Source organism: Diachasma alloeum, unplaced genomic scaffold, assembly GCF_001412515.2.
Source record: "Diachasma alloeum isolate Michigan unplaced genomic scaffold, Dall2.0 Dall_scaffold_00209, whole genome shotgun sequence".
NCBI classification, from domain to species: domain Eukaryota; kingdom Metazoa; phylum Arthropoda; class Insecta; order Hymenoptera; family Braconidae; genus Diachasma; species Diachasma alloeum.
Window position 1 is genome coordinate 1130875 of NW_021680374.1, and position 26201 is coordinate 1157075.

The 26201-nt window shown below is 35.5% G+C and overlaps 1 protein-coding gene across 1 annotated transcript in view; it reads left to right on the forward strand.

The window, feature by feature from the left end:
• Positions 1-19770, forward strand: part of LOC107036509 (protein couch potato) — a 58026-nt gene extending 38256 nt beyond the window's left edge. Inside the window, exons 6-9 of the mRNA XM_015254527.1 lie at positions 1311-1444; positions 3985-4193; positions 13214-13418; positions 17263-19770. Of these exons, the coding sequence (XP_015110013.1) occupies positions 1311-1444; positions 3985-4193; positions 13214-13418; positions 17263-17295 (581 nt within the window). The 3' untranslated portion in view covers positions 17296-19770. The remainder of the gene's footprint in view (positions 1-1310; positions 1445-3984; positions 4194-13213; positions 13419-17262) is intronic.
• The last annotated feature ends 6431 nt before the right edge of the window (positions 19771-26201 follow it).

The following is a 26201-nucleotide window of genomic DNA, read 5'->3' on the forward strand; positions in this document are numbered from 1 at the left end:
TGCGCGTAATAAAATTCCATTGTTCCCCGGAAGTCGATTTTACCTAAAAAAAATTGTACATGCACATGATCGATTAAATCGTTAATGATACGATTTCCCAATCCCTCCGAATAAACTACCAAATTATGTAAAGATATTCCTGAAAGTCGTGGCGGTACCTGGAATCCAGGTCATTAAGATAAATCGTTAACGAAGGGAGGAATAATGGAGCTTAACATACAAAAACCCGCTGAAAGTTGAATAATAAATTAAATTATCACCGTCTTCATACAAAAATGATAAATGTCAGTTTGTCACAATTACTCAGATGCTTTAAGTGTATCTAAATTGAATTTTTTTCAGACTTAGGGAGAAAGGAGGGAAGGGATTTTTTTTTAATTTAACGAAGGGAGGAATAATGAAGCTTAACATAGGAAAACCCACCGAAAGTTCAATAATAAATTAAATTACGAGTCTCTTTATACAAAGGTGATGAATGTTACTTTGAATAATAATAATATATTTTGATACGAGCGCGTAAAATTTCGCTTTACGCACAAGTGATGAAAATTAAATTATCATTGTATTAATATTGCTAAATTACCATTGCCAGTGGATTAATCAATCGAATTATCATTCGATGCGAGCGCGTAAAATTTCACTTTACGCACAAGTGATGAAAATTAAATTACCATTATATTAATATTGTTAAATTATCATTGTCAGTTAAATAATAAATTGAATTGCCAGTCTTTTTATACAAAAATGATGAATGTCACTTTGAATAATAATTGTATATTTCGACAATAGTGCGTAAAAGTATTTTTTTTACCCCTGGGAGGTGTTGTAACGCTCGCTGAAGGCCAGAGCTACCCTCCCAGGGCTCAAATAACACTTTTCCCACGAGTGTCAAACCCTGTTTTTCATCACGATGTGTGAAAAGTGCACAAATGATGTAAATTAAATAATCATTATATTAATATTCTTAAATTACCGTTACCAGTGGAATAATAAATTAAATAATCATTCGATTTACACAAAAAATGATGAATATCACTTTGAATAATGATAATATATTATTATTCGATACGAGTGCGTAAAATGTCACTTTACGCAGAACTGACGAAAATTAAATTATCATTATATTAATATTCTTAAATTACCATTGCCAGTGGAATAACAAATTGAATTATCGTATTAATATTCTTAAATTACCGTTGCCAGTGGAATAATGAATTAAATTGTCATTCTGTTCATACAAAAAATGATAATTGTCAGTTTGTGATAATTACTCAGATGCTTTAAGTGTATCTAAATTGAATTTTTTTCAGACTTAGGAAGCCCCTTCTTCCCAGGTGGACCCGAACTGTGGCACCATCCACTGGCATACTCAGCAGCGGGCGAATTACCCGGAACACTTCAGCATGCGACACTCGTGCATCCTGCGTTACATCCACAGGTCCCCGTACGTTCCTATCTTTGACTATCTGCGGACAAAGCTATGGAGCCACCGACAAGCGCCCCGATGCACGTTAGTGATACATGATCGTTTTACTCGTTCTTCTCTACATTTTTTCCCTTTTATTTTCGCTGTTGGAGATCGTTTTCGCTGGCTCGAGACTATCGATCTGATATTTTTCACGACAAAAAGTCGATAAGGTTGCATTTGTTGTGATTAATTCACCGCAGAGGAATAACAGCTTCAATTTACAGTTCCATGTCACTGATTATCAATGATTTTTATCGTTGAAATTTGCTGATAGAGTTCCAAAAATCAGTCACACGTCCCTGAATAGTAAAATTTTTTTTTCTCTGTGAGTACTGAATTAATAACGAAAATTAATGCCAAGTTTTTGAGAAAATTTCCCTGAATCTAAGAAAAATCAACATTTTTGGGGACTTTTCTGTAAATTTACTGTGCACTGTTGAAAGAAAATTGAAATTTCACAGTTGAAAAAATTATTCGGGGAAAAAAATCATGCAATTTCAAATGTCACTGAAAATTCAATGAAATTTCAGGGTTTTGGACAGAAAGAAATTGTTAATTTCGTGATTTACTTCAATTTTTCATCGACATACGAATATTATTATCCAATTAATTGAAAACAAAAAAATGAAATAGATAATCAATTAAACTCCATTTGATATTTTCCCAAAATTTTGAAAATTCAATAATTTCCGTCACTGAAACAATAATCTGATAAAAAATTTCATGAAATATATCCGAAATTTCAACAGTGTGCAAAAAAAAATGTACAGAAAATTTTTCTACGGTCTCAGAACATTAAAAAATCCAAAACATTTCATTCAGTTCCTCCATCATTTCACCTTTATTCTTCCCCTTTCTTTGATTTATAGCCCTGTGATAACTTGTATTGATTTTCCCGTTGTGATTTTGGGGAATGAATAAAATGTATACCTGGTACAAACAGGCACCAGGTGATATCGTAGATAAAATAGGAAGAGGCGTGGAATCAATGGTTATATTGATCTCCCCCCGTAATAACTCGGTTCCTTGCTCTCTATACGTATTTTATTGACGTGCTTCGAGTTAAATGGTTTACGCGTACCGAGTACATCGAGGTACGCCATCAAACCAGGCATTTTATACCCGTGAATCTCGCCAGCGCGAGCGATGCGATTTCCATTATGTCTCCGATCAATCGGAGAAGCGAGTGAGAAATTATTTGCGAATTATTTTTGTTTTATGATTTGACGATTGGATTATTCTGTCTCGCAGTCGGTGAATCGAGATGGCAAAAGGAATTCATAACATTATTATCAGATATTCGATCCCCGGAATTAATACCCGATGAAATTTAATTAGTTATACATGAATTTTCGACGTCAAAGGTGGCGAATTAAACCGCAGATCAATCACCGGGGATTGATGTTATTCCATTAATCACGTTTGCATTACTCATAAACCGGGGGAACATCAAAGTTTGATGCAATACGTCGGCCGACGTCGAGGCATTACCGACAACAAATGATAGGGAACGGATCCTGTGCATTAAACAATTATGTTGTGTTCGTTATTGACGACGAGTGATGCATCAAAAAATCGGGGGGACGGCCCACACGGACGTCAGGGTGAATTACATTCGAATACAGTGCTAGGAAAACATTGCAATTTCGTGGATTGTACAGTAGGCATTTTCAGGAGAGTGACGCTGAATTTTATTTGAGGGAAAAATCGGGGGATTTCAGGTTTTAGGGAAAATTCTGGGAAATTCGGAATTTTGAGCAGCAGAAGACGAAAATTTCTCGAGTAACTCGAGTTTTTAATAGGATTGTTAATGTTTGGTAACAAATTACGGAGAATTGTAGATTAATTGAGAATTGAGGAATATATCTATATGAATTTCCGAGTTTCTATTCATTTTCGGGGATTCGTTGAATTGAAATTTACAGTTTCCTCTGATTTTTTAATAAAATGTTGTATTTTTATTGAAGAAATTTCGTGAAATTTCAGTGGAATTATAAAAAAAAATTAAATTTCGGATTTCACTAAAAATTCAGTGAAATTCTGAATTTTTTAGCAACAAGACAACGAAAATTCCTAAACTTACCTAATTTTTCAATCGAAATGATAATATTCATTAGCAAATTACACTGAATTTTCAATTATTGAAAATTCACAAAAACATTTACTTGAAATTTTCTCATTTTTATTCCCTTCCATAGAATAATTGAACTGCAATTTACATTTTCCTTTGATTTTTCCACAAAGTTTCGAACTTGCCCTGAAAATTCAATGGAATTAAAAATTAAAAATCCTATCCACCTGAAATTTCCTAATGTCAATTTCCTTTCAGTTTAGTAATTGAACTAAAATACAGAATTTTCTCCAATCCTCCCCCAAAATGTCGAATTTTCAATTAAAAAATTCTCTGAAATGTCAGTGGAACCGTAATATAATAAAAATTTCCAACAGTCCCATCATGCTGGATCGATTAATCCAGCATTTAATGAAAAGATGATAAATGACTCGGCAATTTTCAGGCTCCAATGTCTCTGCCGCATCCAACAACCCTGACGTCAATCCACGCATCGTTACCCCACTTTCTACCATCTCCAGCATTAGCATCACCAGTTGGTTCATCATCGTCTCAACCAAGTATTGCTGTTAGTAATGCTCCATGCTCCACTCTCTTTGTTGCTAATCTCGGACAATTTGTGTCTGAGCACGAACTCACCGAGATCTTCAACAGGTAAGTGAATACACAAGTGTATATATGGGTTACAATGAAAATTGGTAGCACGCCAATTGCTGGGTAATGGATAATAACGGCCGCGAGACAACACAAAACTAGCCATACGTCGTAATCAACGTTTGTCTTACTTATAGATTATGGGTTGCATTACATACTCTGAGTGAAATTTAAGTTGAAAATATTTTTACACTCGCGAAGATTTATGCATTCACCCGGAGAAAATTTCCATTCGAATTTAATAAACTTTATTTGAATCTAATTTATTTACATCAAACAAATCAGTTTCTTAACGCAAATAAATTTTTGTTTGATCAATGTCTGGGCGCCGCCATATTGCTTGCATACCCCCTCCCTCTGTCGCAAGCGAATTCAAAGATGGCGGGGCTTCCACCTCGAATTTTTAAACATCTCTTAAAATTATTTATCCTCTTCAGATAACCCTGAACTCTCTTCATCCAGTTCCTGTAAAAGGAACAAATTTTTTAAGTCGTCTTTCAGATTTTTCCATTCAATATTGCCGGAGAATTCGTGTCGCAAATATTCCCCGCATTTAAATACTAAATTTAGTAAATTTGTTTTGATTTTTGAGGCCTCTAAAATGGATAGAAATAATTCAAATCAAGAGTTTTATTAAATTCAAATGCATAATTTCTCTGGGTCTTCATCCAATTAAAGGATGGAATATTAAAAAAATGGATAAGAAAAATTTTAAGAACGCCCACCCCCATATGACCCCATCATTCTTATTCTGACCCTTGTGACCCTTATTCTGATCTTCGTGACCCTTAATCAGACCCTTGAGACCCTTAATCTACCCTTGTGGCCCTTATTCTCATCCTCATGACCCTTTTGACCCTTAATCTAACCCTCGTGACCCTTATTCTGACCCTGATGGCTCTGATCTTGAACCTCGTGACCCTTATTCTGACCCTTAATTCTGGAGTCTTAATTTCGAGCAACAAATTTTCATCACCCGAAGACGTCTTCGATTTTTATAATATAGAGAGATTAATTCCCCCTCTTTCAATGAATGGGTTCGTTCGAAACTATCTACCCCATTCCATTGTGCCCCTGAAATCCAAATCGGCGAGTCATCTAAGTGATTTATAATTCGTCAGACAAATGTAGGACATACGGATATCCGTTCCTGATATTCACCTCCCGATAAGTGTCAGGTATTCCCCCAGGTTTTCAATTGTACCCATCAACTACTCAGCAGCACTGTTTTTGCAAGCATTCGCCACTAGTGCCCGGTTACATCCGCTATTCCAGTCACAGTGGCACCTATCGATTCATAATGTGGATAAACACAAACACGGAGTTCATCCAGAAATTGTATCCATGACGCAAGCGATGGAGAAGGGTAATTACGCGCTGAGAGAGCTTCAATGAAAATTCACCGTCAATTCTATTGATTTTCACATCTCAAGAGGAATAAATATTTTCCCCTGGGCTTTCGACAACATCCAGAGTCGTTTATTCAAGCCGCTCCCGCGAAACTTGAAGAACAAAAGGAAATAGAGAAGAGTTCAGTGACAGCGAATGGGATACATTCTATTAAAATTCTCATTTACGCGGGAACACACGGCCCGTTGCCACTCCACTTCCGGTGTCACTGGGCTCGTTAAAAAATCAACTGCATTATTTTTGAAAAAAAAACGAAATTGTTGAGGGGAGACTACTATGAGTTTTCAAAGTCGTGGGTTATTGGAGTGAGACTTTGCATGCGTTGAAGATCGATTATATAGATCTGGAAACGAATAACTAGTGCAAAAAAAAAATTTTCTATTTTTCGTTTGCCCGAAAACGCTTAAAATACCAAAAATAGTCCAGGGCCTCCAATTTTTGAGTTAGGAAAAATTTTTTTTTCAAAATTTTCGGAAAAATATGTGGAATAACAATTACGAGCCAGTTTTTTGGAATTTGACTCCTACACAGCTGATTTCGGTTTTTTTCATATAAAAAAATTCACTATTTGTGTAAAAAAATAGAAAAAAAGCAAATTTAACCATGTAAGAGGCGAATTAAAAAAAATAGCTCGTAATTATTATTCCACATATTTTTCCGAAAATGTTGAAAAAAAAAAATTCTTTGTAGCTCAAAAATTGGAGACCCTGGACTGTTTTTGGCATTTTAAGCGTTTTCGGGCAAACGAACAATAAAAAAAATACGGATACGGTGAAATGGAAGTGGTCGTGGAAAAAATAATTAGAATCAGGTGGACATACTAATTTCGCATTAACAAACCCATCAATTTGCTGATGTCATTTGCACCCTGTTGTAAAAAAAATTGACGGCATTTCGAGGAACGTAGTGGCGGTGTTCGCGTAAAAGCTTCAATTATTGTTATGGTAATGAATCATTCCCAGCTCGTAAAATCCACCAGCATCGATTTCATTCGAAAGGGTATAGAATTAATATTCATAACGGTCAATCGAAGTCAGTCGGCATTTTACGAGCATGCGTACTGCTTTTTTACGGGTCTATTTAGCTTTTTCAAGCGATAGAATTTTTTACCGTCGTTACGGGATGATAATTGGATTTATCATTTCGGGGGGTATTTTACAATTGGTTCAATTCGAGAACGTGAAGAGATCAAATGTTGAGTACTGTGATCAGTAGCGAAGCGGTAAAAGGGCTTACCCTTCCGCTGAGTTTTCGAGAAATATCTACTGATCTAAGGGAGATAACGAAATTGTTGTAATGACCTTTGTTGTCGGGCGGATTGAGGGCTACAGGAAAGGTTATAACAAAAATTTTAATATCTCCCTTATATTTCGAGATATTCATTAATAACCGGCCAATTGTCAAAATTGCTTGAAATTGAAAGAAAACAAAATTTTTAGACGATTCAGTTGAATAAATTTTTAAAATGTCGCACGAATTAATGGGGCAAAACCGGTAGTTTCCAATATAATTTGATAATTTGATTTATCAAACAGAACATTTGAAAATTTTTTTCCAAGTCAAAAAAATGAAAATTTGAAATGGAAAAGACGAAATTTTGACATTTTTCACAAACTAAACGGGGCAAAACGGTTATTTTTTCGGAGTCATTTTCTTGTTTCGTTAGCGTCATTGAGTCATTGAGTTTTTGAGTTGACAAAAAATCCGTTAATTAGAGAAAATTCAGTGAAAGAGGGAATGACCGGCTTCAGACACGCGTGTCTCACAAGGGCCCCGAGATCTAACCATCGTAGTACGCTACGATACACCCTCAAATTACGCGGCTCGATGCATCGTGTATAGCCCTCCCCCTCCCGCCTCGGCGCTCACTCCACAGCGACCCTCTGTGTTCACCTCCGATCGATGAAACAACTACCACTTCAAAGAGGGTATTCCTGTTTCTGATAAATAAACTTGGCTTTAATTTTATAAACCCATGTAACAGCCGCAATTTCCCGATGAAAACAAACAACATATTCACATCAAGGTGGTTTACGCTCGGTTATTTTTATCATGGGGATTGCATACTCCGCTTTTTTTGGATGCGAGACGATTATGGGAAATAATGAATTTATAGTACACGGAGAGAAATTTTTTAGAAAAATTCCAGTGCCGACCCTAGAAATTTTATTGGGGAAAACGTGAATTTTTTCCGTATTTCTGTGGAAATTTCACAGAAATCCCCCGAAATTTTACCAGAAATACCAAGAAATTTTACCTTAACAGCACTAGAATTTTTCACAGCGCGCGGATTGTGATTTTTCCAGTACTCGTACTAGAATTTTTCTAGAAAATTTCTCTCCGTATTGTTCTCGTCATTTTTTCGCGTCCGGAGATTGGCATTGGTCCGTTCGCTAACCTCATAAAAGCGGAAATCACTAGGGACGGGTATCTTTCATGACTGGGGGCGTGGGGAATTTTTCCTCGTGTGGTTGGCCAGTCCGAGCCGAAGGCGAATGCCAACTGAACACGAGTAAAAATCCCCGTGGCACTCGCCTTAAAATATGCTATTCGCAGAGAACGATTATTAATTCCAAGTGTTCATAATGTGACTCATTTCATTTTTTAACTTCGGCTCCGTCGGATTTTTCGGAAATTTTATCACACTTCAGTTTCACTAAATTTCGTCAAGGAATTTCGTCATTGAAAATTCAGAATTTCAGGGAAAAATCAAGAGAATTGTAAACTGTAAATGTGAGAATTGTAAATTTCACTTCGGTGATTCCCGAAAAAATCAGAAATGAGGGACTGAGGTATGGCGAAATAATGTGCAGATGTATATTTACTTATACACAGGGAACGATATTAATTTCGTGGTTTCTGCGGGCATCGTCACCGTCGTACGATATAACAGCGGATTCCCTCGGTAATAGTTGCTCGTGGTTTTCGCATGGCTCCTTTCCCACGATTATCATTGTTGGTATGATTGTGAAAACTCGGGAATTCTGGGTTCCGAGCGAGTCTTTCAGCTCTTCGCTAAAAAAATTTAAAGCCCAAATGGTGAACACTAGATTTTATTTCTTCACTAATTTTCAATTTTTCAATTTTTCTGGTTCAAATAAGAGTTGTTCACGGGGAAACGGAACCTCTGTGTCTGTATGAATTTTCAGAATTGTTTTCTCCCGCAATTACCACTTTACATCTACGAAATCAGTAGCGAAGCGGTAAAACGGTCCAAGTCGATTTTACCTATTGGCCAGTTTTCAATAAATATCTCCGAATTTAAGGGAGATATTCAAATTTTTGTTATAACCTTTTTTACAGCCCTCAATTCGCTCTACAAAAGAGGTCATTATGAAAACTTCGTTTTCTCCCTTAGATTCGGAGATATTTCTCGAAAACTCAGCTAAGGGCTCAGTCGACTTGAACCGTTTTCCGCTTCGCTACTGAAATTACTCTATCGACTCGATCATTGCATTGTTGAGCCACACGGAGAGAAAAATTCAATAAAAATTACGTATCTTCTCAATTCCGGAGCGAAATGTGGTTGTAGGAAATTTTACGGAACGGTCACGGAATTTTTCCAGAGCGTTTCGCAATTTTTATCTGAATCTCCTGCGAAAAATTACGATACCGTCAAATTTTCTGCGTCGATTCCATAATCGGTGAGCGAATCGTGAGTTCTGTAATTTTTACTGAACATTTCTCTGCGTGCAGTGGACCCCTTTGTCTACATCAAATCATAGAATTGTGTTTTCTCCTACAATTATTAATTTCTATCCATGAAATTACTTTATCGACTCGATTATCGCACTGTTGAGTCAATGAAATAGTTTAACGAATAAAAAATAATAATTGCAGGAGAAAACACAATTCTAAAGACTCATATAAACGCAGGGGTTCCGTTTCCGCTTAAGAAAATCTAAAAAAAAATTCTCTCAGGGCCTGACTCCCCACTCCCCTACCCTCCGAATACCTCCCCGCGACGAAATATCATTTGTCAAATGGATTTGGAATGAGGACAACCGCCGCAACAGTCCGTCTGAATGAATAGCATTTATCAGATGGCATTTGAATATTAGTCAGGAGCGATGGACAATCCGTGTATGCCCGTGGGTCATTCTGGATGCAGTGCCTAACTCGTGGATGGGAAATGCCTCTCAAATCCCTCTCCATCCTGAGCTCCCCCTCTCCTCGTCGAGGGTGCACCCATCAACCCCCTACACACAAATCGATATTCGTGGCTGCTACGTCGACCGTACAAAAACCTTCCACTGGGGGGGTTTTTTCCCCGAGTCTACCGAAACCACTCGAGCAATGAAAGGTTTCACCTTTCAATTATCTCACGCTCGACTGTCCAATTTTTCGGAAATTTCGTTTCTTCTGAAACGCTCACCAACTACTCCACAGACGTGAGAATTTTTTATCCTTTAAAAAGACCACCCGTTTTGCCCCGCTGGTTATTAAAATGCATCAGAGATTAATGTGAAGAAATGAAGAGTATTTCAGGAATATTTGACTGGATATAAGACTATTGAGACAAAATGAACTGCTTTTTTATTGAAAATGTTTACGTTTTGTTTGAGGGGAGACTACTAGGAGTTTTGAAAGTCGTGGGTTATTGGAGTGAGACTTTTCGTACGTTAAAGATCGATTATATAGATCTAAAAAAGAATAAATAGTGCAAAAAAAAATTTTTTTATCGTTCGTTTGTCGAAAAACGCTTAAAATGTCAAAAACAGTCCAGGGTCTCCAATTTTTGAGCTACGAAGGATTTTTTTTTTCAAAATTTTCGGAAAAATATGTGGAATAACAATGACGAGCTATTTTTTTTTAATTTGCCTCTCACATGGCTAAATTTGCTTTTTTGTATTTTTTTTACACAAATAGTGAATTTTTTTATATGAAAAAAAAAGAAATCAGCTGTGTAGGAGTCAAATTCCAAAAAACTGGCTCGTAATTGTTGTTCCACACATTTTTCCGAAAATTTTGAAAAAAAAATCTTTTGTAGCTCAAAAATTGGGGGCCCCGGGCCATTTTTAGCATTTTAAGCGTTTTCGGGCAAACGAACAATAAAAAAAAATTTTTTGCACTAATTATTCGTTTTCAGATCTATATAATCGATCTTCAACCTATGAAAAGTCTCGCTCCAACAACCCACGATTTTTAAAACTCGTAGAAGTCTCCCCTTAAACAGAAAAAAATTGTGATATTGAAGATGATTTTTTCGGCTGTTCAATTACATATTTTATGTCGCGCCGTGCAATAAGTCGAGTTTATCGCACGCTGCGCTTGGCGCAGCTTGCTCAAAACTCGACTTCTGCACGACTTGACATAAAATATTATAGAGCACTCGGTAATAAATTTCGTTTTCAACGAATGTGTGTAGAGACCTCGCCTTCGGCTCGGCCTGTAAACTACACATTCGTTGAAAACGAAATTTGTGCCCTTGTACTCTAATGTAGGGGAGGGTGGGGCAAAACGGCCCCCCTTCAATTGTCAATAACTTGTGAATGACATTGTGAAAATTCCCAGTTTCAACTTCATTTTGAAGATAATTTTTCATTCTTCAAAACGAGCTCTAACTCATCCCAATCGGATTATTGAATCGGAAAATATTGACGATTGAAGGGGGGCCGTTTTGCCCCATCCTCCCCTACTAAAATGTGATGGAGCAATTCACATTATGAAAAGTAAATCTGGCTCCCCGCCGCTGTCTGCCCACTCCATTTCTGGCCTCGACTTTATTAAACTGGGAAAAACACCAACTTGGGAGATGTACACCGTTATTTCAACCCGTGAAACTCGTAATTTCTCAACTTGGCCTTTACCGTAATGAAAAATCTTAGATGTACATAGTGCACACATTAAACAGAACCACTCGACATGGGAATTCGTAGCTGACGGAATCAAAGAAAGAAAAGAGCGTGGAGGATGCGAAAACGACTGGAAAATTGTAAAAATTAGAGTGGACATTGTACTTTGGTCTATTATTTCTGCAGTATCGTTAGAATCACGTAGAGAACATTGGGAGCACCTGGGGTGAAGTATCTCCTTAGCCTTCACTGGTGTTTAATTATGATAGAAAGGATTAGTTATTGTTAACGAGTGGATTTGGTTGGAGGCGAGGGTCTGCTAGGGCTCACGGAATGTCGACTCATTAATAGTTGACAAATTATAAATAATAGTTATCTATAATTACATTAATAATTAATTTTTTTTAATAATGTAATTATATATTTCAATTGCAATTATAATTATGTTATAAAAAAATCAATTATAAATCCTCCTAAATCGAAATTAATTAATCTTATAATTAATTATGATTAATATCAATTATAATATTAATTATAATTTAATTATAATAATGTTATAGATAAATTATGTGTAATTTTATTTGAGGAGCCGTGTTTGACTCGATTTCCGCCTTTCAATGAACCGTTCGTTAATAGTTGACGAATCTCGTTTGGAATAAATGAATCAGTTTATCAGTGTTTCTAGTGGGGTTGTGCACTTGCAAGTATTACCAAAAGGTGATCTCACTGTATTTACCGAGAAGTAACGTCTAAATTATCATGGAACTTTAGCCAGTTGTTCAGGCTTTTATCTACTAACAAAATTGCATTTCCCATCAATTAAATTTTAATTCATTTCCACGAGAAAGAAAAGAGAATGGAAGATGTAAAAATTCAAAAAACATTGTACTTTGGTCTACTATTTCCCCAGCATCATTAGAATCACGTAGAGAAAATAGGGAGCACCATGTGATGAAGTATCTCTTTACACGCACGAAAAAATTTAACAGAAAAACCTATCGAATTAGTTAGAAAATTCTATTGAATTTCTATTAAACTTTCTATTAGTTTTTGGCTGATTCAGTTGACATGTTCAATAGAAAAAGTCAACAGAATCCGATTTTTCTATAAAACTTATTCTTTTCATATATTTTCTATAGAATTTGCTCGACCCAAATTTTCCAAGTTTTTTTCATTCCATTTTTCTTTTCTTCTCATCAAGAAAATCAAATGAAAAAACTTGGAACATTCGAGCCGCGGAAATCTACAGAAAATATCTCAAGAGAATAAGTTATATAGAGAAATTGAATTATATTGACTTTTTCTACTGAATATTTTCTGTTGAACATTTCAATAGAAATTCAATAGAATTTTCTAACGAATTCGATAGGTTTTTCTATTAAATTTTTTCGTGCGCGTAGCCTTCAGTGACGTTCAATGATAATCCGTACCTAGTGGTGATAGCACTTGCAATCATTACCAAAAGACGATTTCACTGTATTTACAAAGAGCTAACATCTCGTTCCAGTAAACAATTTCGATCCAACTTTCATCCTAAATTTTGTATAAATTACCACGGAACACTAGCCAGTTGTTAACAATCTCTCATCTCCTAACAAATCGACATTTCCCATCAATTAAATTGATGAATGCGTTGGTAACAACCGGCAAGGTTCTCATTCATTCCCACAATCATTAAATGCATCGTAACACACCCTGAAGAGATAAAAAAATAAACCTACTAGCGGATAAAGACATTAAAACTCTAATGTTCAATTAAAGTAATGAATTCGTTGAATGAGCACGTATCTGTACGCTTCTCTTATTTATGCACAGTTTTACTGGTTTCTGTCGGCTTCGTATGCACACGAAGGGAGGCTCACCCGTTGCCTTCATCGAATTCCAAGACGTTCGCTACGCGGCCCAAGCAATGGCCGCCCTGCAAGGATCCCTACTCCTCTCCTCCGATCGTGGACCGATAAGAATTGAATATGCAAAGTCTAAAATGGCCGAGGTGGGCTTTACAAATCTCTGGATCGAAGTAGGTTTTCATTTATTAATTTAGAAATGAAAAATTAATGAAAACACTGGAATTAAATTCAACATTCGTGCCATTTGTTCTGTTAATTCGCACTCATCACGCAAAATATGCTGCACTCGTTGGTTGTTTTTTGCATGGTACAGCAAGCTTTTGTGTCACGGTGGGGGGGTTTTGCGAATGAAGATAATTGGTCGGAAATAATTGAGAATTCTTGGTCTACATGACGTCGACGCGGGCCTTCCCTTCGTAAAATATTATTCTTTCTGGATAATTTAGTGGAACATTTCACATTTCTCTTAAGGATGTTCTACACCCTTTCTGCCAAAATTCACTTTTTTTCCATTTTTCTGGCAAACTTATGATGGAATTGACGTGAAAAAATATAACGTTTTTGCGTTTTGTCATTATTTAATGACCGAGAAAATTTTAAGGTGGTGCGAACATTTTCCTGCGTTTTCTCTAAACTTTTAAAAAGAATCACAAAACTGTAAAAACGCATGAAAATTATCGCACCACTACGCAACTTCGTGAGCCATTAAAGAATGACAAACCACAAAATCGTTATATTTTTTCACGTCACTCCCATCGATAATTTGCTAGAAAAATGAAAACAACGTCAATTTTGGCTAAAAGGGTGTCGAACATCCTTAAGGCCCGGGTGTACTATCTTTCGAACGTTATCTCGATGTTTTTTTTTTCATCCTGCGTCGGCTGAAGTTGTCAATTGAGTCCTGCATCATGCAGTTTTGAAAAATTATGAATGAATAATCAAAAAAAGTAGACAAAATTCTTAATTTTTTCGAAGAGCAGTTTTTACTTATATTCAGAATAAGTTGAATAACGAGAAATTGAAAAATGTATCTGATTTACGGTGACAAATGGCGGCCTGTCACCCAATATCATGCAGGGGGAAGACTGATTTCGTATATCTTTTCCCACACTGCACAGCGACATTTATTGCGGAAAAGGCTCTTTGAAAAAAGTTGTAATATTTTGGAGAATTTTTTAATCACACTTTTNTATATTTTCCCACACTGCACAGAGACATTTATTCCGGAAGACTTTTTGAAAAAAGTTGTAATATTTTGGAGAATTTTTTAATCACACTTTTATCACATACAAATGGCAGATGACTACATACCACTGTTTTGAAAATTGAGATACCTAGCTGTCACTTCCCATGAGGAGTTAGGGTTTTGTTATCCACCAGGGAAAATGACGGCTAATAGATAATTTGCCACAGCGAATCAGACATTTGTAATTTCCACTTTTTTCAACGCATTCTGAATCTCAATTAAAAACGCTCTTCGAAAAAGTTCAGAATTTCTTCCATTTTTTTTATCATTCTATCATAATTTTTGGGAATTTCTACATGATGTACCATGAGTTAGTGTTTTGTTATCCACCAGGGAAAATGACGGCTAATAGATAATTTGCCACAGCGAATCAGACATTTGTAATTTCCACTTTTTTCAACTCATTCTGAATCTCAATTAAAAACGCTCTTCGAAAAAGTTCAGAATTTCTTCTATTTTTTTTATCATTCTATCATAATTTTTGGGAATTTCTACATGATGTACCACTCAATTGACAATTTTCGATTACGAAAAATGAAAAAAAATCCAGATAACATTCGAGAGACAGTACACCCGGGCCTTAATTCATAATTTCAACAGAAATTGTGAAATGAAATTGAATGAATTGAAGGAAATATGAAATGAAATTAAAATCAATGAAATTCTCGCGTCAATTTAATCAGTTAATAATTTAAAACGTTATAAATATTAAGGGAAATCACGAATTTCTCAGAACGACGAATATTCTTCATTCGGAAAAAAGTTTCCGTCTGGTTATGCTCGTTTGACTCGAATAGTGATTGATGACTGGACTATTCACGAAGAGGTTCGATCACTCCGGGTCGGTTGAGCCGAGAAAAAAAATCATTGCGGTACATCACATTGTTTTTATCCTATTCCGTTTGAAAGTTTCGTTTCACGCTTTCACGACGACTTAATTGGTACAAAGTTTGTCTCGAGTGTTTTATTTCAATTCAGTTTCCAAATCGTTCACATTTATTTCCCTTCTTCTCGTTCATTTCATTTCCCTCGATGATTCTAGCTATTCACTGATTCGGATCGACTATCGCTATTTGTTTTAACAGTTAACACTCCAATCGGTACTTAGTTGATCGTGAGCTATTGACGGGGGGCTGTTTTCAGTTTTTTTTTATCCTTTCACAATCTTTTCTTTCTTGATTATCGAGAGGAGGAAATGCGACTTTACACTATACACACAGTGTTATACGTATTTAGCTGTACACTGTTGGAAAAACGTTGAAATTTCAGGGACAGTTGCCTGGAAAATTCGACACGAGAATTTTTCCTGTTCTTCTAGGAAATTTTTCACAGAAATCTGGAGAAATTTTAACAACAGTACTATAATTTTTTATAGGTGGATTGGGATTTTTTGCAGTACCAGTAGTAGAATTTTTGTAAACAATTTTTCTCCGGATGATATTAAATTTGATTTAGGGGAAAAAATCAGGAAATTCAGAATTTTTGAGCTGCTGAAATATGAGAATTCTTCAATTTATTTTAGTTTTCAATAACAACATGAATATTCTGTTGTTGAACATTCAAAAATGAATTTTTCGGATTCATATTAATTGTATGGAAATAATTGAACTAAAATTGACAGTTTCAAAAAAATCAGGATTTCCAAAATTCCAAATTTCACTGAAAATGTAATGAAATCACAATTTTTTGAGCACCAGAAAAACCAGAATTCTTCAAATCATTTCAATTTTCAATCAAAAAATGAATATTGAGCACCAAATTACGTTGATTTTCCAATTAATTAAAAAATTGAAGAGTATATTCACCTGAATTTTCCTGATTTCTGTGCGATTCCATGAAAACAATTGTTCTATTCATTTCAATTATTTTGAAATAAACAATTTAAATCCAATTAATAAAATAAAATAAATTAATATAAATTAAAATAAATAAAGCAATTCTCATTGACTTCCCCCTAAAATCTTCAATTTCATTTCCAAAATTGCTCGAAATTTCAGTGCAACAACGTCACCTAGAATTTCCAAGAAACGTGCCAACAATGTCCGCCGAAAATTTCTAACAGTGTACACACCACACGTGATAGCAATTTTATTTGGATGGAATGAAGCCCGTTCGCTGCAAATAAACGGTTTTTCGGGCCCACCCGACGAATCAACTGCAAGTACAAATGCCTGGGCGATTTCCTTCGTTTGGAAAATGAAAACACGGACGAAAAAAGTTAATAGAAAAACCTATTGAATTCGTTAGAAAATTCTATTGAACTGTTCTACTAGTTTTTGGCCGATTCTATTGAAATGTTCAATAAAAAATATTCAGTAGAAAAAGTCAACAGAATTCAATTTTTCTATATAACTTATTCTATTGAGATATTTTCTATAGAATTTCCTCGGCTCAAATGTTCCAAGTTTTTTCGTTTGATTTTCTTGATGAGAAGAAAAGAAAAACAGAATGAAAAAACTTGGAAAATTTGAGCAGAGCAGATTCTATAGAAAATATATAAAAAGAATAAGTTATGTAGAACAATCGAATTCTGTTGACTTTTCTATTGAATGTATTCTATTGAACACGTCAATAGAATCAGCAAAAAACTAATAGAAAGTTTGATAGAAATTCAATAGAATTTTCTAACGAATTCGATAGGTTTTTCTATTAAATTTTTTCGCGCGTGAATTGATGGAATACAGCGAAGAACACGAATAACATTGAATGTGCTTTTCTCCGAGCGTCCCGCCCTCACAAAAAATTAACAGTCTGTCCTTAATTTTCAGGGATCAAAGGGAGAAAAAAACGGGCAACCTTAAGATCGACATAAATGGCATGTGAAAACGATGCCGTCAGGAAGACGTGACTCCTCGATCAGCCAGCAAATACAAATGTGCAATTCACAATTGTCCGCTCGGAGTTCCGGCAAAATTCAACATTTCATAGACCTTCTTTTTCCATTTCAACAAGATTAGAGTAAACGTACGGGAGAAGAGGACGAGACGGAAGCAGGCATTCTGCAAGAGCACTGTGCGGCGCTGGTTTCGGTGAAAATCTGAGTAAAATTACACTAGGAAAAAAATTCAGCACCTCTGGGAGGATTCTCCCCTGAATTTCATTAGGAAAAATTTACGTTGATATGAAAATTATTGAAAGTATTTACAAAGCGCGATTAATAGGTGAAAACAATTGTTGAACTTTCTTTTTCTAGCCTTAGGAAAGGTGCGACTATTGTCGCACCACTATTTCCAGTGATTAATGTTGAATTTCAATGGATGTTGGCTTTATTTGTCTTATTTATTCAATTACTGATGGCAGTCGCGATGATTTTAACAGGATAATGTGACAGCAGTACTATTATTCGCCTTGATGAATTTAACTCTCGAGTAATTCGGGAAAATTTCTTGGGAATTTTCATTCTCAGTTGAAGATCAATTTTCTCTGCATTTTAAAATTAACGACGAGGGTGGGGGGAAGACTTATCTGCTTTATATAAATCCGTCAACGCTCACCGCTGTCTCCCGGATGTACATAAAACGAAAGTAAACCAAAAAAAAATGTTTTTAAACAGTCGTTGACGCCCGAAACATCTAATCACAATTTTTCTGTTCCCTGTGCAATTGAAGCAATTGGGATAATCGTACGTGTATGATTAACAAGCAAAATTCAATATTCAACGAGCAATGAATTTGCTCGGGAATGTAAACAACCAATGAATCATCGTAAATTTAAATTGCATACACGAACATCAAGCTTAATACCAAAGGTGCCCTAAGAAACGTGTATTTATGTTTTTAATCATCACTATCACGTTTTAATATCGTGATTTAACTTGTTAAAAAAAAAGAATTAAATTAAACTAGTGATGGGAGGTAAAATGAGAGCAAGATTTTTTGAGTGAACAAAATAATCTATAGAGAAGAGAGAAAAGTTAATCGAGTGAGAGATGAAATTAAAGAGAAAAAAAAGAGTAACAAGTGAAATTAATTGTCCTTAGGCAATGAATGAGAGTAAAAGCATTGTAATAACATTATTAAACGAATGTGAACATATCATAGGTTTAAGGCGATTTATGGGGTGTATCGAGGGTTGGAAATATTGAAATTCAAAAAATTTGATGGGTGAAAACAACGGAAAATACAAAAAAATAACAGAACGTGTGGAGTGTGTTGCAGAGTTGGAGAAAAGTGAAAATTGTAACTTATTACTTTCAGTGTATTTGTAATAAGGGAGCGAGTAGGAGAGGTGTGCCCCGTGTACTAGAATGACGGCCAACTCGGCACGTAATTTGCCCAAGTGCCTTCCCGTTGGTCGAGTCATGCTAACTGTACCGTAAGTCACGTCCCGTGTAACTGTCAAATACCGTCACAGAGACCGGATAAATCCCCCGACCCAATTTTTACAAACTCTTCATTCTCCAGCTGAGAGATAAATCCCATCAATTTACTTTGGAAAATCCTATTTTTCATTTCGAATGAATCCCCCCCCCCCCTCCCCCCTCTCCCAAGGTATTTTCTGTCACAAAACATTAATACGAGGAACTAATCACGAAAGAAGTTTAATGTCAAATTTTAAGATCCTGAAATATTTTTTTTAGTTTCAGAAGATTTCAAAGGATTTATGGATTTATATTTCATGTACTTTCAGAGGAGAAAAAATTACTGAAATGTGGAAAGAATTTTGCGCCATGAATTGTCAGCCGAAAGAGAATGGAAAAATATGAAGGATAACTTTGAGAATTTGTTCATTCTCTAGGAATTGAAGAGAACGAGTTGAAAGTGATCTGAAAGGAACAAATAATTCTAAGAGGTGTTTGAAGTTGGGAGGTGGTGACAAGTGTGGGCGCCGCCATTTTGGATACCCCTTCCCTCTTCTGCAGGGGGCTTTCAAGATGGCGGCGCCTCCACCTCGCATTTTTAAACATTCATTAAGAGTTTTTATTCTCTTCGGATAATTTTTAACTCATGTCATCTAGTTTCAATAAAAGGAACAAATTTTTCAAGCCATCTTCCAGATTTTTCGGAATTTCAAGAGATTTTGAAGAATTTCAAAGACACTTTGAAAGACTTCACATACTCAGGCCAAAAAAAATCTGAAATGTCGGAAAAACAAAAAGTTGAGAAAACCTAAAGAATAGCTTGAAAAAATTGTTCATTCTCTAGGAGCTAGAGGTAACGAATTGAAAGCGATTCGAAGGGAACAAATAATTCTAAGAGATGTTCAAAGTTGCGAGGTGGTGACAACTGTGGGCGCCGCCATTTTGGACACCCCTTCCCTCTTCTGCAAGAGGCTTTCAAGATGGCGGCGCCTCCACCTCGTATTTTTAAACATCAATTAAGACTTGTTACTCTCTTCGGATAATTTTCAATTCACGTAATCTGGTTTCAGTAAAATGAACAAATTTTTCAAGCCATCGTCTCCATTCAATTTCTCCACGAAATTTCTGGCATTTCATGGCACTTCAACGCCACCTGTCCAAAATTCACTCGTGATTACCCCCTCCCCATCCAATATTCTGTGTTGTATCTTTTCCTTCTTTACTGGGCGCGTAAAAATCCGCTTCGTTCTCCAGAGGGTCAAACGATAAATCACCAAGCCCTCGTGACGAATGTCCGCCACTAGTTCATTGGGCATTTATAAATAAGTGAACACATAGCCACGAAAACTATAACGAGAAATTTTTTGTGTACGAAAGACAGTCTCGGTGGAACAATTGGAGTGAGTGAGAATTCTAAGTTTTTTTAATTTTATTTAGGGAATGGAATACTTAAGAGTAGGACAAATACGAGAGAATTTAATGAGTAAGCGGGGGGATTACAAGGGGGTAGATGAAAATAATACTTAAATGGTAATGGTAGAGTAAGTAGAGGGTTTTAAAGTTCAGACATCGTGATTCATCGACATCAGCGGTTTTAACATTAATGAGGAATAAATGATAGTTTATAGCGCTATTCTCGTGCAGACACACGCGCCGACCACATTATTATAGTGAAAAAAAAAACAATTCTCAAGGTATATATTGTACTTGTGTTATTACGGGATATCGATGATTGGAGGAACGAGTGGGTTTATTCGATGATAAAGTGACTCAAATTTTTCCTGATGGACTAAAAACTCAATTCTTTATTTTTCTACATTTCTGGACCAAGTTATCCGAGAGTCGTTCTGTTGGAATATTCGCGTGCTAAATACCGTCCTCTTCAGGTTATTTCCAATGAAATTATCCGTTACTTTGCGTTAAAAATAACAATAGAGTCGAAAATTGCACGTTTCTTGTGGAGGTATTTTAATTATTCAGTATCGATGAAATTGTTGGATTCATTAGCGGTAGTAGATGCTATTCATTCCGTGATAATGATACATATCAAGTCCATAAACTCTAAAATAATGTGAGGAAAAGGTTTAAGGAAAAACATATCAATTATTATACGTATGTACTCGTAAAGATTGTAATTTTTTGATTCTTCGAGGTTTTATATGCTATTTAGACAGGTGTAAATTCCCCTCGAAATCGGGTTTTTTTCGGTTTTTCAGGTGATGAGAGAGAGAGAGAGAGAGAGAGAGAGCTCGGTGTTATTGCGAAGAGTTTTTCGAAGGGCGTTGCGCAACTGTCACCTCGTGAATCGCATCTTTCAATCATGGATTGATTTATGCAGAGGGTGAATAGTAGTTCTTGAGTAAAGGATAATATCCTGCGCTGTTGGAAAATTCGCATGAGATTTTTCTATGCGTTTTTATTTAGTTTATTTATTTTTTCTGATAAATTCATTTTTTTTAATATCTGCTGAAATAGCGAATTGTTGAGATTTGTGAAAATTCATTTGAATGATTTATTCAATTTTCAATATTAGTTTGAGAATAAAAAATTTCAAGAATGATTTTATCCTCAAAATTTTATCGTCATTTCAAAAAAACGTCATTTCAAGAACAATTTTATTCTCAAAATTGAATCCTTATTAAAAAAAAATCGTCATTTTATTGAGTGAACATTTTATTAATTTTTACTGGAAAATTCATTTATTTCCGGAAAATTGCAAAATTGAACTGAAATTGCAATTTTCAAATCCATAAGAGAAGGAAAACTATTGAAATTTATGAAAAATTCAATTAAATGTTATATTTAATTTTCACAATTAATTTGAAAATAAGAAATTTCAAGTACAATTTTATCCTCACTAAAAAAAATTCTGACAGTCATTAATCAATTTATTCCCTCTATAAATAATAGTTCTTGGCTAACGGCCAATATCCCTCCCCTATTAGAAAATCCGCATGAAATTTCCGCATACATTTTCACCTATTTACTTTATTCTCACTGCAAAATCCATTTATTTCTTGAATATCCCCTGAAATTACAAAAATCCAGCCCTCTAATTCAAGAATTACTATTTTCCCTCTGCGTCAGGGACCGAGAGAGAATGAACCGTTACGGCAATTAGACATTTTCACCTCGTGACAGAATAAAGACACAATGAATCTCACCAAGAATTTCTCAATCATAAAAATTCTTGAGGGGCAACAGAAAAAAACTGGAGAAAGTGTGAAACGATTGAAAGTAAAGTAAAATGCGTGGGGCCTTAAACCAATATTTGTGAAATATACAAAAAAAGAGAGAAGAAAAAACCGCTAAGGGGTAAAAAAACTGAGAGAATAATTCGACGATGTAATTTTTCATACGCGATATTACGATATATTTTGAAAAAGCAAAACGGCTCGAGTCGGAACGTCGCGTTCCCGAGGATTTATAGTTGTCCTCAAGAGTTGAAGAATCTTTCCGGTGTAAAAACTACTTGTGCTTACCTTTAATTTCACGCCGCGACAAACTCGCTCTAATTTGCCAGCTTTCTTCGTTTTTGTTATTTACTTCTCAGTGTTTTCACCACTATTTTACATTCCACAACCTCCGCCCCCCTGATTTATCCTGTTATTTCGCTGAATGAAGAATATCCTAGCAGAGAAAATCACTCCCACCTGAAATAATTCCCCCATTATTCCGAATCAATTAGCGATTAGTCTAGGGCTGAAATAATGTACAATTATTCTGTTGATTTTTAGTTTTAGCTGTCAAATTAATAACATTATAACGGAGGATTTTAGATCGTGACTACATGTATTGTATTTCAGTAAAATTAATTTTCTCATCGAGAGAATTAGAAAAATTGTATTAAGTAAGAGAAGAACTGAAATCATTCGATCGATTATAGGGAAACGAATGGACAAGAGGGAAAAAAAATCATAGGTTGGACTTAAAAAGTGCTTTACAAGTGAAACTAATTCATATCACTAGATAGTAAAACGCTATACATACAGTATATTACATATTGATTAATTAATTATTACTAAACGTAAACGTAAAATAGTGTGAGCATTTTCGCGTATAAGAATTCAATAATGTAGATGAAAAAAAAAATTAATTAGCATACCCTTTACGAATTAATGAAAATTACCATGGTGGATGCAATGATTTGCGGTCTATTTCCGAGAGCATGAGAAAAAACCAACCGAATCAACCAGTGAAACCGTCGTAATGCGTACAAATAGCTGATTATAGTGGGGTTGTCGTGGAATATAGGGATCGAACGATTTTATTATTTGCAATTTGATATTGTGAGGGTGAGGAGCAATGCCGGTGGTACATGTCAATCTGATATTTTTTATCGCTAGCTTAATTGTTTACTCTGAGCGTTGCGATCCCCTTTCGCAGTTGGAATGACGAGAGATAATTAATTCTATTGAGGGGAGACTTTTGGGGGTTGAAGGTGGAAATATTTGTGTCCGGGCATTCGGGGTTTTAGTGAATTATGGAAAATGTTTTTCATTCTATTCAGCTGTATTTGTGAGATTTCAATGATTATGATGGAATGATCTGTGATTTTGAGGGGTTTTATAGTCTGAAAAAATCTTGAAGAATTTGGGGAACCTTTTTGGGACAGGAAAATCGGTTTTTTGGAGCCTGACAGGCCAGAAGAAACTGTTTTTTTATCATTTTCTGCATATTTAGAGTGCATGAAAATATGAAAATTTTTAGAACTCTTCCGTTAAATCAAAAATAGTTTTGTTGAGGAGAGACTTTTCGGTGTTCTAAGGTGGAATCTTCGTATGTTGGTCAATTCTTCCATGAAATAATCTATTGCTTTGATGATTTATAGCCTGAAATTTTTTTTAAAAATCTGTGGAACCTATTTGGGAGATGAAATTGAATGTGTGAAAATATGCAAATTATAGAAATTATGAAAAAAATATGGAAATATGAAAATTTTTAGAACTCTCGCTTCAACTGGAAAATAATTCTGTCGAATTTTCAAGCATCGAAAAAATTTTTTTCATCTCCAAAAACATAAACATCTATTTTTTTTTTTAATTCCATTGGTTTTCGATCAAACGATCTATTATTTTTATCTGCTAGAATCAGAAAAAATCTTCAGAAACCTGTGAAATCTTTAAAATATGAAATTTCATTCTTCAAAGTAAAACAGACACCAGAGAGCTATTTCTCATCCCTTTCTGTCTGCCCAGAATAACTAAAAATACGAAAATTCAAACTGAAAAAGTCTACGACCTCGAAAACTCCCAGGCCTCTCCCGCGAACCAAAAAATAATTCTATTCAAGTCACACTCGTGAGTTTCTTATCCAGAACTTTTCATGTGTTATTCCATTCACATTTTTAGTGCATTTTAAAAAATACAGCTGCATTTTTTCAATTCCACCGACTAATCTATCATTTTTATCCTTCAGACTGACAAAAACCTTCAAAAGCCCGTAAAATCTCCTCTAAACCCTGAAATTTCATTCTCCAAACTGGAACAGGCAACCGAGAACTATTTCTCACCACTTCCTGCATGCATGAGTGAATAAAAATTCCGAAAATTCAAAAATTCAAAAGCCCGTGACCTCGAAAGCCCCCAGGACTCTCCCCTCGCCTAAAAAATAATGTCCTGAGAAGTGAAGAAGAACGAGAGAAAGAGAGAGATTTCTCGGTTTTTATGTGTTCCACTCGCATTGTCGCTGTAATGGTGAAACAGTAACATAGACGAGTGTGTACAAAAGGGCAAAGACCTTAAAGCCATCTTGAACCGGCCGAGCGAGAAGTTGAAATCTCGCTTTTTCACTGTTGTTGCGCGCAGCGCGGATTTCTGTGAGATGAATTTTAGTGAAGACAAAAAACAAAGCCGAATGAAAAGAAATTCATAGACAAAACAAAATGAATATATACAAAAGAGCTTATAGCGGTAAACGTTTATGTATTGTCAAGATGTTTCGTCAATCTAAAAGATATTAAAGAGTATTTAGGTATTTACAAAACTTCTATTTGCAATCACTCAATTTCGAGTTTTTTTCCTCTGTAATACTGTTATCACCAAAGATTTATTGATGTAACTTACTGTTGTGTCCATCCAAAGACTAAACCACCTAATTATTTAATTTTACAACATTTTTTTGCCATTTTTTTCATTTCGTTGGGAAATGGTGCATTAACAATTACGATGCAGTTTTAAATAACGTGTCCGGTGAAATGATTATTAAATTTAATAAAACATCTCTGATGATGACTCGACGGGATATTCATCCACGTTTATTACGTGTGACGATGAAAATCCTCGCAACGGAAAAAATGACGTTGAATCGACTGGGAGGGACCGATTTGAGGAGAATAAATAATCGACATTTTTGTATTCACGGACGTTGAGGTGCATTATCCACGGATCCATGGATGTCCTCGTGGGGATTGATTATCGGAGAGAAACAGCGGAGAGATTGTATGAGGAATGTACTCGGGGAAAAGGAAAATCATTGGTGTAATTATCGGAAGGATGTGTCGACTCATGGGTAATTAGAGGCTCGAATTTGTACTTATGGCGGGTAATTAATTCCCGAGGAGCTGGTAGGGGCCGACTTATCATCCTCGATTATCAGTAATTTTTATCACTGAAGTTTGATGACAGATTCTTGAAAATTGGGGATGGGTCTCTGAAAGTCAGTGACGCAGTTCGGAAAATTAGGGAAGATGCTACGGAATTTAATTTTACAAGCGCGAATTTTTAATGATTGGGGATAAATTCCGGAAAATTAGTCATGCTTTGGCGAAATTAAACTTTTTTGGCATTGCTCTTGCGTTCACCTCGTGCAGAAAAGTGCATTTTCTTGTGAAAGTTACAGGTGAAGTCCCTTTACTTGCAAGAAAGGGAAGGCACAGTCCGACCACTCGCTGAACGAAATATCACTGACAAAAAATGTAGTTCGACGCATGTGCGACGGGGATTTTTCAGCTCGTGGCATTGGCAGTCCTCGGCTTCGCCTCGAGCTGCCAACTTTACCCGCGTAAAAATTCCGTCGCACAAACAATGAAATCATTGAAAAGATGAACATTGAACTATTGAAAATTTTTTTGCTGCACTTTCCGCAATTTTGTCATGGAAAATTCAGAATTTCATGACATCAGTTCAATTATTCCCTGAAAATTAATGGAAGTCAGTAGAATTGCGGAAAAAATATCCTTTCAATTAATTAAAAATTCAGTGGGATTCGGTCCTGAATATTCATGTTTTCTCTGAATACTCAAATGCATTGAGGAATTTTCGTCTTAATGTTGCTAAAAATTTGGAATTTTATTCAATTTTCAGTGAAATCTGAAATTTCCTGATTTTTCCCCCTAAATTGCACTCAATGTCACTCCCAATTCTTTATTTTTATTAATTTATTCATTTTTAGTTAGTGAGACCTAGC